This window comes from Corvus cornix, chromosome 4 (assembly GCF_000738735.6).
Source record: "Corvus cornix cornix isolate S_Up_H32 chromosome 4, ASM73873v5, whole genome shotgun sequence".
Classification (NCBI taxonomy): domain Eukaryota; kingdom Metazoa; phylum Chordata; class Aves; order Passeriformes; family Corvidae; genus Corvus; species Corvus cornix.
In genome coordinates this window covers 56,301,556-56,316,213 of record NC_046334.1, presented here as the reverse complement: position 1 = coordinate 56,316,213, position 14,658 = coordinate 56,301,556, and the positions used below count along the sequence as shown (strand labels likewise).

The 14,658-nt window shown below is 36.7% G+C and overlaps 1 protein-coding gene across 12 annotated transcripts in view; it reads right to left on the bottom strand.

Moving 5' to 3' along the window:
- KCNIP4 (potassium voltage-gated channel interacting protein 4) overlaps window positions 1-14,658 on the bottom strand; it is a 400,171-nt gene that overhangs the window by 94,035 nt on the left and 291,478 nt on the right. Inside the window, exon 1 of one of the 12 annotated variants that reach the window (XM_039550705.1) lies at window positions 5,105-5,550. The exons of 10 other annotated variants lie outside the window; for them this stretch is intronic. In XM_039550705.1, the coding sequence (XP_039406639.1) occupies window positions 5,105-5,216 (112 nt within the window). In that variant the 5' untranslated portion in view covers window positions 5,217-5,550. Of the gene's footprint in view, window positions 1-5,104; window positions 5,551-14,658 lie in introns of those variants that run through there. One more of the 12 variants, XM_010401848.4, reaches the window with a different exon arrangement.

Here is a 14,658-nt window from a genome sequence, read left to right as displayed (position 1 = left end):
TAAAATGCCCTGAAGAAGTCCATGGAAATGAGTTGATGAAAACGTCTTCATAAACCAAAAGGCCCTTCCTCACAACTTTTACATAAATTGTCCCATTTTATTCCTATTTTGATAAAAAGCTTGATTTCCCTAATTTTGACATGAAAGAATGATTTTTGCTGTTCTCTACCAAGCACATTATTTTACACTTTTATCATATCATTAGGTCCAGGTAGAAAAACAGCTAAACTAAAAGGAAAGCAAAACAAAGTAAAAATTTCACTTTCAATATAATTATGTTAAGGTTAATCAAGACAGTGCTTTCCAAATATAATCATTCTCCCAAGCCTGGAGGAGCCTATTTTTTGAGGGTAGGTGTAGAGTAAATAGTACATCATCAACAACCCTGAGTCTGGTTATTAAGATGGTAACATCTTTCATGTTTCAGTAAGTTTCAGCCTGTCTTGTGTCCAACATAAGCCCACAGATATACATCTATATAAATGTGCATATTGAAATTCACATCTCAATTTTTACATCTATTTGGATCAAGGTTTGATTTAAAGCAGCAACTTAATGCAGTTTCACATCTGGTCTTCTAAAGTAACTCTTCTCTGCTGTGCAATCCTTAGATACTTCTATAGACTGACTCTCCTTTAGAGACCTTGAATCCAGAATGTCTGCCAAGGTTTACAAGGAGGGTGGGCAAAACAAACCAAAAGAAAACATGTAATACAGTTTGTTTGTCTCTGAGGAGGAGAAGTGTGCTACTGGAAAGATAGCATTTGAACCTTAACACCTTCCATCTATTCATATGCAGCAAACCAAGTCTATGTGCACAGGTGCTAATATACTTGATGGTGGGGGAATTATTCTCGTTTCAGGTGTGGCAGATGCACAAACAATCACAGGAGACCTAATAATGCTATATACCTTGATGCCATTAATTGGCACTGGGACATCAGCACCCATGAACAGAATTTTTTGGGGCAGGTAACAGATGCTTACTCAGAATACAGTAGTTCTGTCAACTCTGCATTGTATGGAGAAGAAGAAAAGACAAGCAGAAGGTGGTCATTCCACCACATGTTAACTGAACAGCTTACTGAGACCAGGTGTTATAAGCAGCTGCTGAGAAAAGGCAAGGGGAAAGGTACTGCTGCATGGCATATTTTTTGCCTTTCTGTTTACTGTAGAATTATGCTACATTGCACCCCATTTGGCAGAGAGAAGTTATGCAGGAGAGGGAGCAGCATAGGAGAGTCTGTTGGAAGCTGGACTTGTAGCACAGTTTCCAGTGGATGAAGACATTCAAATTAGGATCATTCATGTCAGCCACATGCAGAGAAGGACAAAGTTCCCATGCTTTTTGGTGTTCTTTTTCTTACAGAATATGATGCAATACAGAATTTCTCAGCAGTATGTCTTACCCCATATCAGTCATTTTCTAAGGGTGAGAGTCATACTGCACTCCAGACAATATTTTAAACCTTACTGGTTTTGCTAAGCCCTAAGGGTAACTAACAACATGTTAACACAGATGGTTGCAGACAGACCTAATGCCTTCTCTGTGCTTTTAAGTATCTGAACTATGAGAGAGGCCACATTTTAGCAGTTTGTGTGACAGAACAGATAAATGCACTAACATAATTTTTGAACTAGAGGTGACTTCTGTCCATCCAGATTAGATTAGATTAGATAAAATAAGAAAAAAAAAAGATCTTTCTGTACCTGCATAGAGAAGATATATCCTAAGGCAGAAAACTACCTCTCTTAAAAACTACCTCTATTCACCCCCTTCATCAGTTTCCAGATTCTAGATAAAGCAACAAATTACTTACTCACAAAGCTGACTTTGCACCCAAATATGTTTATTGATAACTGCAAGTGAACTGGTCTTTTGTTTGCATCACAGTAGGAGAAACTAAGGATCAAATATTCTTACCCAGCCTTGATAGCCTATTGAGTTGAAAGACATACAGACACCAGTGAGTCCTACTAACCGAAAGACATGGAGTTCATGGGACATTCACATGCCAAACATGACATTTATATCTGGATAAGCATTTGAAAGATAACAACAAGCTGTGGAGACTGTCAGAGATTAGTGTAAGGAAAAGGGAAGGAATAATGGAGTCTAAAATAGATTGCAACAATGGCCAATTCTATTCTCAAGTAAAAGAAAAACATTTCTGTAAGAGATGTTATATTGCAAGATACAGTCAGTGCATGATGTAGGAAAAGACATAGAGTTTTTCCTTTCAAAGACTGATTTATGCAGTTCCCTAATATTTAAAAAGTTGCTCACACGTGTTTACATAATCTCTCTCCATAGCTACTACTTGACAGCTGTTCTGGATACAGAAATGCAAAGTGAATCCTTCATTTTGCCATCTCTCCCCTCCAAGTTTCTGGTGGATGAATTCCCTCTAAGCCTGGCCCTGTTGCTTTACTGTTCTGCTCCATTGCTTCAGTTTGATCTCCTCTCCTCTCCTTCCAGCCTGAGTAACAAAACAAAAGCTTTGGAGTGAAGCTGCCAGGCAGAAAAAGCTCCAGGCAAGGAAGCTGGAGGGAAGATAATGGTCAGTGTCAAACCACTTTCAAAGTGATGGAAGGAGAGGGAAAGGGGAGTTTCAATCTCTCCTAGTAAAAGTTGTATTGATTCAATTCTGTCCTTTTAACTGAAATAGCTTGCTGGCTCCACTGAACCAGCTTTATCTTCATTCTGGTCTCTTTTCTGCTTATTGGAAAGTGGAGAATGGATGAAGCAGAATAACATAGTCCCTAGTATGGGACACAGGGTAAAATCAGGTTTCTCTGTCCTGCCAGTTGTTGAACACTGTAATAATATAGGTTAGACTTGATGATGTCAAGTGTCTTTTCCAACCTAGTTAATTCTGTGAATCAGTTTATTCAGTAAAACTAAGCAGATTGACTGGGTTCTCCTGTTTTCTCATGAAGATGAGGGCAAGTCAGGCTCTTCTTCACCACAGCTGCACTAAAATCAGCGGAACTGTACCAAGTTAGCAGCTAAGGATTTGTCCTTTATCTGTCTTCTCTGCCCTGTATTAGCAACCATCAGACACGCTGTCCTTTCTTTCAGGGATATTTGCAGTATATGTCAATATATCAGGGATGTTAAGACAGGCATGTTAAGGCATCAGAAAGCCTAACTATGGGAACAGATTTGTTTCAGCATATGACCCATGACCTGCCTGCATGTGGTAGATGGGCAGGACTCATTGCTCATTTTGGTTTCCAGATCAACACTGGCATTTTAAATGTGCTCCTCCTTGGATATGAAGAGAAAACCTGTCCTTGCATTCAGCAGGTGAACAACAAATCACTAGTTCTGAATACACTATAAAATATTCCTTAAGCATTTGGTGCAGAATTCTCGTTCAATGAAATACCCAAACATGGAAGAGTTGGTTAGCACAGATCAGCCCCAGGAGAACTGGAAATCCCCCAAGTTACTGGAATTACTCACACTGCAGTTATAAATATATCAACTGTACCTTACAAAGTTTAATCTTTTTACATTTAGGGGTTGGTTTATGTTGCTAGGTACTTTTGAGTGAAATTAGCATGTGAGGAAATGCCATGACACTAATGGGTGCATTAAAACAAAAAGCTGTACTTCAATCGATAGATCATCTTGAACTTATTATTATTATTAAAATCATTGTAATTTTTACCAGGAGAATTTTTTTTTTTAAGTGATTTAATAGAGTTGAAATCATATAAAACCTTTCCCCACAAACATAACGGCAATACCAGTGAAGAATCAGGAAAAGGATCTTACTCCACATATACTAAAAAAAGCAAATTGCATTTCAATCTTTTTTTCCTATTTGTTACCATATGTAATAAAGCTGAAGTTAATCCATAACCATGACGATTTTTTTACATGTCACAAATGTTACACATCCAGAGTATTAAAAAAACCTAAAAGTGAGCACTGCTGTGAGGGGTAAATTACCCATTGTTTAGAATTGAAAAAGTAATTCCATAACCAATACATTATATAGTAACAAAGCAAAGATATATTCTTACCACACACAGTTTGAAGGATTTAAAATTTTATTTGATTATTGATTTATTTCAATAGTTCAGTAACTATATAAGTGCTGTGTTAAAGATTTCAAATTTTATCAGCATTGAACAATTTTATGAGGTTATTATTTGAATCTACATCCAGCAAAGATCCTATTCTATGATGAAAAGTTAATGTTCCAGAAAACTGGAGTGCTCCCCTTGGCTGTGTGATTCTGACTGAAAGCAGTTACCCAGCAAAAAGGATTGGTTTGGACTCACATGAGCAAACATAATGACAAAAGCAAGAATTTTTTAGCAAGGTCTTCAGTGACTTAATAGACATTTTGTGAAAAACTTGAAAAGTTGACAGCAAAAAAATTTCATTAATAACTGACCTGAAATAGCTCATTTCTATAAAATGTGAAAAAAAACCCCTCCCTTTGTATAGAAACAAAAGTCCTAATAAATTGATGTGAAGCCCTCTTTGGGAGTAGATGAAATGGTTAGACCCATATAGTAGAGTGCAGACAAGATTCTGAGCAAGCAACATTAATTTTAAAATATATTCATGATATATATTTAAAATACACACATTTAATGTTGACATCTATGCCTTTTTTTGAAAGGTGTAGAGCAGGCTTCACCCTAAAGCTCACCCTGTAATAACAGTGTATTGTATTTATCTATGAAACAGATTTTTAAAACACAGATACAGAACAAGACTCTAATTGCATCACAAATCAGAAGAGCAAAGCATTTTGTAAACATGAACTGAACTAAAATCTATCAAGTTCAGTAGCACTGAACAGCTTTTAAAGGCAACTGACAGGTGTTATGCTCACTATTTAAGGTTTTTTTTAATAAACATCCTCTCATAGACAGTTGTAAATTAATTGTAAAATAAAAATCTTATGCTAGCATCTACTTCTGTTTTCAATAACAAAGTAAAAGCAACAGAAGCAAACCAGGATTTTTATTCTGTTACTTTCACTTTTTTCGTTTCACAGCTTCTATAGCTGATGCTCTCTATTTTAGCAGATCAGACACCAAACCTACAAACAGCACAAACTGTAAGTGACCACTTTACCTTCTGAAAAATCAATCAGTCCCAGCAAATGTAGCAGCTTCAGAGATGCAAATATAATCACAACAATACCCACTGTTTGTAGTCCCTCTGACTCCCACTCGAGAGTCAACATTCTTCCAAAAGGCAAATCATTCCAGTCTTCACACCGGTTTGCAATCAGAGGGAAATTAGAGGATTTTACCAAGAGTTCGCTTTGAAGAAAGTTGCAGTGGTGTAAAGCAGCACTATACCAAGCCGTGGCAGCTCACCAGCCACTCTAGCTGAGATAAAATGTTAGATAAAGCCCTGTATCTCATGCTTCTCTAAGCATTTGATTTCATCAGTAGCGAGTCCTCTTAGAAGGCTGAGGTGGACCACAAACCCCTGGGTATGACATTGTATCCGTCGAGCAGCGTTACTTAGAGCTGCTGGAGGAACATCTGTGTCAGAGCAGGGACTTGGCTGTGTCAGTGCCAAGAAGAAAAGCTCTCTGGAAACTTGCACTAGGTAGCATGCTGCTATCAGCACTCAGTACTCCAGCACTGCCAGGCACAGGCACTGCAATTCTCCCCAGCCTCACAGCCTTTCCCCAGCTTCTCTTAGCACAATTTTTGTTAAGTTTGAGAAATGACAGTTTGCTAAAGACAGACATCTGTTTTCACATGCTAAATGCTGCATGTCAGAAAACTACCATCCTCTGCATTAGAAAGAACAATGTTCAGAGAAACGCTTCCTATTCCTCTTCTTAAGCATCACCAGAGTCTAATTAGAATCTTCACTGAAAGTGAGAATACGAATTAAAGAAATACACATCAGCATGATCAGTGCCTCCAGCTAGCAAAATACAGTGCTGTCAAGGAGACATGCACTGCCCAAACCCCTGACCTGCAGCCAGGAAGAATTTATTCTTTATTGATTAAGAAACAAACCAGTGCTTTTCTGCCTCAGGACATGAACCTAGAAGTGCTGAACCCCAAACTCTGATATACATGAATGGGTGTTAGGCATTTTTCACAGCTCCTGGGAAGATCTTGTCCAGGCTACACATCAGGGAAAAAGGAATCCCAGCTGATTTATTACACAATCTGTATAAAACTAATTGTCCTGAGTTTATTAATGTGATTACCAAGAGGATACCCAGTGCAAAGAATACACTCTGAAGAATCTTTATGCAGCACATGCATAAACAATACAAGGTTATGCCTAAATTCTTACCCTTGTGCCCATCCCAATAATTTAAATAAATCTTGTCCACTGGTGTACAAGGCACAAGAATAAAGAGAAGGAAAGCCTCAGAAAAAAATAATTTTAGACACCCTTATTATTAAAAGCATATGTTCTAGCACTATAAAGAATTACATAAATTATGTCCAGTATCAACCACTCAGGTTGCTAAACTCCTTCAACTAGAAAAGAATCTTGCTATCAAGAAGCTCAGATACCTCTATTTTTGTTTAGAAATTCATTATAATTTTAAATTACCATAATAAAAGTTGTAACATTAGTAATCTATTGTTTATGGGCTACCAAGCAGGGAAAGAAAAATGTAGTCTACAATTTATTATGAGCTTTTTTTTTGTTTTTCTTTGAAATCTGTACGCATTGAATTACATTATAGGCAGAACTCTAGAATCTACATATTTTTGTTTATTCAAAAATGCATGTAATTCAGTTAATTTTAGGTTATATCTAGTCAATATATAAGCAAGAATATTCTTTGATTTTACACTTCTGGGTATTTAATAGTAGAATGTCATGAATTCTCTATTATTTATATATGCTCTCCATCTGAGTGTCAGTTCACTTTCCCATTACCCTGTAAAGCTAAAACAATGTCTAAGAGGAAAGCACAGTAAAAGCAAATCAAACCAAATACACTATCCCACATTTGCACCTTCCAAATATGTCATTATTTTTACCTCATATTCTACATTTTCCTGTTAAGTCCTTCTCCTTTTAATAGAAAAGTAACATTCTGTTTCCTCTTTACAATTTCTAGCTATTCCATATCACCTTCTCCTTTTAAGACTCTGACATGTTCGTCTTGACCTCATTCTCATCTCTGGCTTCTATTTTTTCCTTGAGGTTATTCCTACTTAGGCTTTTCTTTTTCTCAAATTTGTGTTCTTTTTCTTAAATGACGAAGCATGAACAAATGTTTACAGTATTTCAGAAACAATAATCCTAATATAATGTCCCACTCATACTATATCAGTGAAAGAGGCCTTATTTACTGTTAATAAATAGTCTCAGGGAAATTATTAAAATGGAGAAATCTGTCAGTCCACATTCTCCTTTCATGCAGGAGGTTCAGGCCACCTTGTGTTCTTAAGCTTCCCACTCTTGGGAACAGAGGCCCTTCTACTCCACCACTGAATGTGCCAACCCACGTGCACAAAGTCACCCAGCAAGAAGTGGTCCCAGACACAGCTAAGGTTTTGTTTTCTGCTTTCATACAAGAAGAAAGGCTTGGATATTTAAAAAAAATGACACGGAGAAAGATTATTAATTTGATGAGTTTTAGGGGCCAATTCTACCGGCACAGCAAATGAGTTACAGAAGAATTTTTAAACAGAAGAAAACATAAGCTGAGAACATCCACCTGAATCAATGTAACTGATTACTGACTTCAGAGAATACGTCCTTAAAAAAAGAAATAGACTTTTCCTGTTGTTTCTCAGGATAGTTCTCTAAGTTAGGGGAACCATACATTGAATTTGTGAATCTCCAAGCCTTAACCCTAGAAAGCAAAGCAGCAAGGATAAGAAACTATGTGGAAAGGAGAAGGAAGTGATATATGAAATCTTTCCTGCAATATGCCAGGCAACAGATTAAAACAACAATGTTACTTAGAGATGTGAGTTGTTCTGGAAGAAGTTCAATTAAAAAAATTTTACACCCCAAAACATTAGAAAATTAAATTAATCTTGAAGAAGGAGATAATAAAATTCTGCTATATGTAGGGCAACTCTTTGTATTCTGATCCTTCTAAATTCAAAATCCATTGTAATTTCTCTCACACATTTCGCATTTTCTTCAATTATTTAAAAACAAATATTTATGTGTCACATTCTTACAGGGTGCCTGTATTGACAGTACAAATAAATTTTAAAAGTTGTTCAAAGGAATTTTTCAATAATGTAACCCTCCAGGATACAAAAGGAAACACCATTTTTACATAAAACTGAAAAAAACTGAAACCAGGGGATGACATCTTGTAATATCCAAGCATTGTTCTGGCTTGTTCTCTTTCCCTAAATCCAGCTTTCATTTTTGACTTTTCAATGCATTCTGGTGGTGATTGAGCAATATATTTAAGTTTGCACAACCTTCCCTGTGATTCTTCACCAGGTTGCATGAAGGAAAAAAGAAAGTACTAGAATTCGTTATGAAGCTGTCCCATCTAAACATTGCATCTTCCACTGGCCTTCAATTCTTCTCCCTTAAGATTTGAAGCAGACAAGGAAGGAGAGGCAGTGGGGTTGCTGTGTATGTCAGGGAGTGTTTTGATTATCTAGAGTTTAATGATGGCAACAATAGGGTTGAGTGTTTATGGGTGAGAATCAGGGGAAAGCCAAGAGGGCAGATATCATGGTGGGAGTCTGTTACAGACCACCCAGTCAGGATGAAGAGGCACAAAAATGTTCTATAAGCAGCTGGGAGAAGTATTGTGATTGCTAGTCCTTGTTCTCATGGGGGACTTCAACTTGTCAAATGTCTTCTGGAAATATAACACAGCAGAGAGCAGGCAGTCTAGAAGGTTCCTGGTGTGTGGGAGATAACTTCCTGACACAGCTGATGAGCAAGCTGATGAGGGGAGATGTCCCACTGGTCCTGCTGAGTGTCAGCTGGTGGGTAATGGGGTGCTTGCAGGCCATCTTGGGCACAGCAATCATGAAATGGGAGTTTTCAATTCTCAGAAAACTCTGGAGGGGGGTGATCAGAAAGGCCACCTTGGACATCTGGACAGACACTGGCTTGATAAGGTTGAGAGAGTCCTGTCAGAGACAGTCCTAAAGGGCAAAGGAGGCCAGGGAGGCTGGAAGTGCTCTAGGGAGGCAATATTACAGTTACAGGAGTAGGCTGTTCTCCATGTGCTAAAAGATGTGCCAGAGGGGAAGATTGGCCTGATTGAGCAGAGAGCTTCAGCTGGAACTCAGGACCTCTGCATAAAAACAAGAACAAATATTTCTCTCTTAAGTAGAGTCAAGAGGAATCTGTGCTGAAGTGTGGTAGGAGATATATCTTACCTGAAGGCACAGATTCCAAGTGAGTTTTGAACTGGACAGATGAGATATGCCTAAATTAGTGGCACCTACAAGAATGATCTGGTTCTGGAGTCCTAAAATTTTTCTACAAACAATCCCTACCAATTACTGGCTACTCTAACCATTGTAAATAGAATCATTTATGTGTGGAATACAAATAATATAAAAAGGACACCTTAAATAGGACAGTGTATTATGCACTAAGTACATTTTGTAACTGATTGATGCATGCTTGTAGAATACCAACAATTCTCCCTTACTTCTTGAAAGAAAAAAACACTCAGAAATATTATTTATAAAGCTTAGATATGGGAAATTAAATTTCATTAATTTCAAAGTTGACTAAGAGCAGAGAAAAACTGCCATTTAAAACCAAAAATTCCACCTAATTTAACACATTAAAAGAAGTAGCAAATGCTTAAGAATAACACATAGGATGCTAAGAATCGAACAATTAAGGAATAAAACAATTGCAAATTCTAAAAATACCTAAATAATACCTAAATAATAATTCAGTTTCTAGTGTATTAGGATATAAAATTTCCCAACAATTTAATATGGCTACCCTCTGCTTTCAAAATTATCTGGTATTATCAGACTTCATTTATACTTTAAATTAGTGTAATCCCAGTCAGCTGTTGCTTTTGGATTATATCTGTCATTGTAATTAGCACAGTAAAATGATATGTATTTTCTTTTAATTCCCTTAGTTCTCTTAAAAAACTTTTAATATTTACAAGAAATTTTTGCTGGAAGTTATAAACTCTTCATCTTTTCATATTTCTTCTGACTCTTATAGAGAACCTACCTGATTCCAAATACATTTAAGTGTTTGATGTCTTTTCACTATATTTTCTTTTTAACAACTGCTTGTAAACAGTATCAGTCTTTTCAGACTTTTCTCTTTATTCTTATAATGATTTTCATTTCTGTACAGAAATTCTGTATTTGCTGTTGTCTAATGTACAATGACAGTTTTTAAGGCAAGGATGTATTATTATTCATTAATTGACTTGAATTTTACTCCCTTCCTGGGTGATGAAATCTGCAGTGTTGCAATTAATTTGTGTTTGTGTGTGTGTGTGTGTCTTAATTGGCTGGGAGTAATAGTTCATTAAAGTCTAATTGATATTTTCCCCCAATGCATCTAAAAAGGGAAACTGCAGATGAGTTAGAAATAGAAACAAAATTTGGAAGTATTAATTAGCTGCCCTTCTTTCTGTACTCACTTCTTCCAGAGGGAGATGTTGCACAGCCAGAAGAGAATGAGATGGTCAAACAAACACAGAAAGGGAACCTACATACAGGTCAGATAAACGGCAAATCTTCAGCTTCTTGTTCATGCCACATCTGAGCTTATTAGGAAAGTTATCTGGTGGATAATGAACTTAATCCTACTAGTTAGCCAGTAAGAAATCCACTCACAGGCAATAAACTGCAGTTTTCTACACAGAAAAGTTTCTCTCTCTGATCTGCAGAAGAAAACTACGTTCACTAGAAAGCATTTCAAAAACCAGGAGAAGAAATTAATTTACACATACCTTTTCCATAATTATTCTCAGGGTAAAATAATTTTGAATGTAATGCCTCCTTTGTAGGATGCTACATCTAATCACGGAACATCATGTAACTTTCATAAAATGTTTAGAAAAATGAGGCTAACGTATGGAATCATGTTGTTCATCTCACCAGTGCTGCAGCTATTCAAGAGCCCAATATTACACTAGCAGATTACTCATGCAGACAGAATTTCAGGGAAACTTTTGCTAGCTAGAAGAGCAAGGTAGAGTGTAATTACCTAAGATTAAATTTGTCGGGCTTCATATATCCTCTTTAATATTTACACGAAGTGCCTTAGCTCTTTAATGACTGTAAGTGAATATAGGCTGAGAAAGGAAAAATTCAACATCTCTACAGGCAAGATAAATTTCACTGGTTTGTAATCAAGGAAGAAAATATGATATCCAAGTTTCTAAAGGTTCAGTCTCATACTTAGAAGTAAGTTACACTAAAATAATATTGCAGTTATAGCTGTATAAATGTTCTAGGCTATGGCATGGGATTTCATTTCTTTTTTCCTCTCTTCATTTTCATCTCATGGCTCTCACTTGCTTCTAAGAAGCTTTTGTTCTTGTTTTGATCTATATCAAAGGACTGCTGCCATTACTGATCTGAAAACAGGAACTGAAAAGAATCCCCCAGGAAAACCATTGCCAACTCCCCTCATAACATAATACTTACCGGTGGTTTTATTTGTAAAAAAATATAATTGATACAGCATGTTATACAAATATGTTTAGAATACCTAATGTACAAGTAGTTTGTAAATTAAATGGCATGTCCTTGCATTTAATTCACAAAGAGTAGCAACAGGAGCAACAGTAGCATTTTAATTTATTAAGCTTTAGCAAAGCATTAAAGAGCAGCTATATGTTTCCTAAACAAGGTTAAATTACATTTAGTAATAGTGAGTAATCAAATTCTGGTTTTTTTACTGCAAAGCCCACTGGTTTGTTTGACAAATAAAATTATCTCTAAATATGCAACTGTGTCTTCAGCCTAAAGACCTGGGGTGTTTTTTGTATTAAATCATACTTGCTGCAGCAGGAATGGCCACTACCAAATTTGTAGGCACAAATATATTTCTACACAGGAGAAGTGCAGTATAATGGAACTACTAAGGGCCAATCACACCCAACTAGTTTGTTAGCTGCAGACACCCACCTTCCTCTGACTAAGATATGCTTTTCCTGCTTATAACAAAATGCAATTTTTTGCCTGTACAACTCTTGTCTTCTTCAGTCTTGTCACATTTGGAACAAACATGGTAATGTCTGACTTGCTGAGTTTCTTCTTTCACTACTATTTTTGTAATGATACACTGAAGCAAGAGGACGCCATTATCAATCACTTTATTCATGCAAATAAGAAACTACTGGGACGCCTACACATCAAGCTGGCAGAAATGATGGAACAGAATAGCACCATTCACAGCTCCATATTCAGTCATTTTCTGTTAGCCAAATTATGACTGTACCCACTTGTGCCTGCCCATACATCCAGGAAGCTATGTATTTATGGGCTGTGCAGTTAGATGACCTCAGAGGAGTTCCTATAGAAAGGGAAGGTGTTTTCTGTGGTGATGAATGAGAAAATAAATGAACTGTGTATGCCAGTAATAAAAGCTAATATTCTACTAATGAACAGGAATATCCATCATCCAAGCCTCCAAATCATCTCTCAATTTAAAATCGTCAATTCATCCTGTGCAAAACCTCTTTCAAAACTGGTATTTCTGGGTCCCTATGGTTCAATGAATGGTTAGCAAATAAACCAAAGGAAAAAATAAATGTATTATTAACCTCAATCATAAGAACATCACTATTATGCAGCTCTTTTCTTGTGCTGCACCTTTCTTTGATATAAAATGACCCACGTACACTAAATCTTCTATTTCTCTCCTTGGCTTTTCCAGACTGTATTTCACCATAGCAACTGGAAAGTATTATAAATGAAGAATGAAGTGGCTGACATATTTCTACATTTGATGTTCTTGTTAAAAAATGACTGTATCTGTCCTGTAAAGATGAGCTACAGTAAATCAATCCATATTACATGGTTGCAGCACATTAAAGAAAGCACTGTAATCCTAATTTGGTCCCTTAGCTCTATATAATAAGACTTGTACTATATATGAAATATGCACAGGTTTGACTACAGATCTGCAACATGTGGTTACCATTCAGAATTATGCAATATTCAGAATTTAGTCCATACCACCTTGTGAGAGACTGGAATGTTAATGGTTAATGACTCAAAACAATTGAGTTGCAAAAACAGCAGAATGCAAAAAGAGCAGAGTGCTTTGCTGACCATACACAAAGTAACTACCCAGGTGCAGAGGGGGTGCACACCTACCACTGGAGGATGGACATGACAAACTGACCTTTGTTCAACAACAAGCTGGGTTTTGAGCCAGATGTGGGAAGAGGTCAATGAGAAGAAGATCCTGCAAGGCAAGATAGTGCTTTTTATGATATCAGTGTCCTCCCTTACAGAAATGACTTGGATATGAAAAACTGCTTTCCAGGGAAGTACTGGAACATTAACGCTTAGACCTGAGGGCATTCATCCCTTCCAATGGGGCATAGCTGGCTCAGCCTTGCTGATGTGAGAGCTATCATAAACCATCAGCAACTCCTGAAGTGCCCCGTGGTCCACAATGTTGCATCAGAGTAAAACATTTCCACCTGACCCTCAGCATACATTAACCCACTGAAAGTTGTATTTTGCAGGCTTCCCCCACCTGCAATGGATCAAGACTGGGACCATCACTTTGACCAATGGACATCAAAATTGCAAAAATCAAATCTCATTCATGGATCCAGACGTGGTGATATTTATCTACTCTTATCCTTTCTTTCTTTCTTTCCCTTCTACATTTTCTTAAATTTTATTTTTAAGCTTTTATATTACTACAGGTAATAACCAAGATGCCTATGCACCTGCTTTCCATTGCAGCCAAACTGCTCCAAAATAAACCCTACATATATGTTTTTGTAAATACATATATATGTATTCAGTTTTGTTTCACTCTAATAAATCCCAAGGGATCTATTAACAAGAACCTGGGTTATCCTTGCCTTCTGTAGTGGGTTGTAACATGGACACTGAAGACCTTTTCTTTTCCTCAGTCTGAAATTCACCTACATATAGGTGACTCCTAATAAACAGGTTTACTCCTAAAAAATGGTAGTAGTAGAAAGAAAAATAAATGGATGAGGACACAGGGATATAAATGCATATAATCTCCAAATTGAAAGGTAAGGGAGCTTTAATTTTCTTTTTTTTTTCTCTTTTTTAAATTTTTTTTTCTTTTTTTTCCATTCAGAGGTTTCACTCTGGCAATCTTAGAGACTTCTTAGACCTTTTAATTCTGCCATTAAAAGTATAAGTTAGGCAGAGTACTAACAGTTAAGAAAGTTTAAAGCTTTCATGAGCTGGACTCCCATTATTTCACAGAAGAAAGAGAGTAAAAAAACATATGGGGAAGGGGTTAAAAGAAATGGCATAACTTGATGTTTTTCAGCTCCTAACACAGTGGCTCACAGCCCTATTCCAATGCAAGAACCTACAATGATATCTGAGGATCCATAGAATGCAATGAAAATCTTTCTGCTGCAGCAATTTTGCTGTTCTTGCAAACTGGAAAGCAGCACTAGGATAAAACCAAACCCCGAAAGGAGCAATGAGCTTACAATGATTTATCACTTAAGTAAGTTAAAGCAAGGTTGCAGGTTTTCCCTG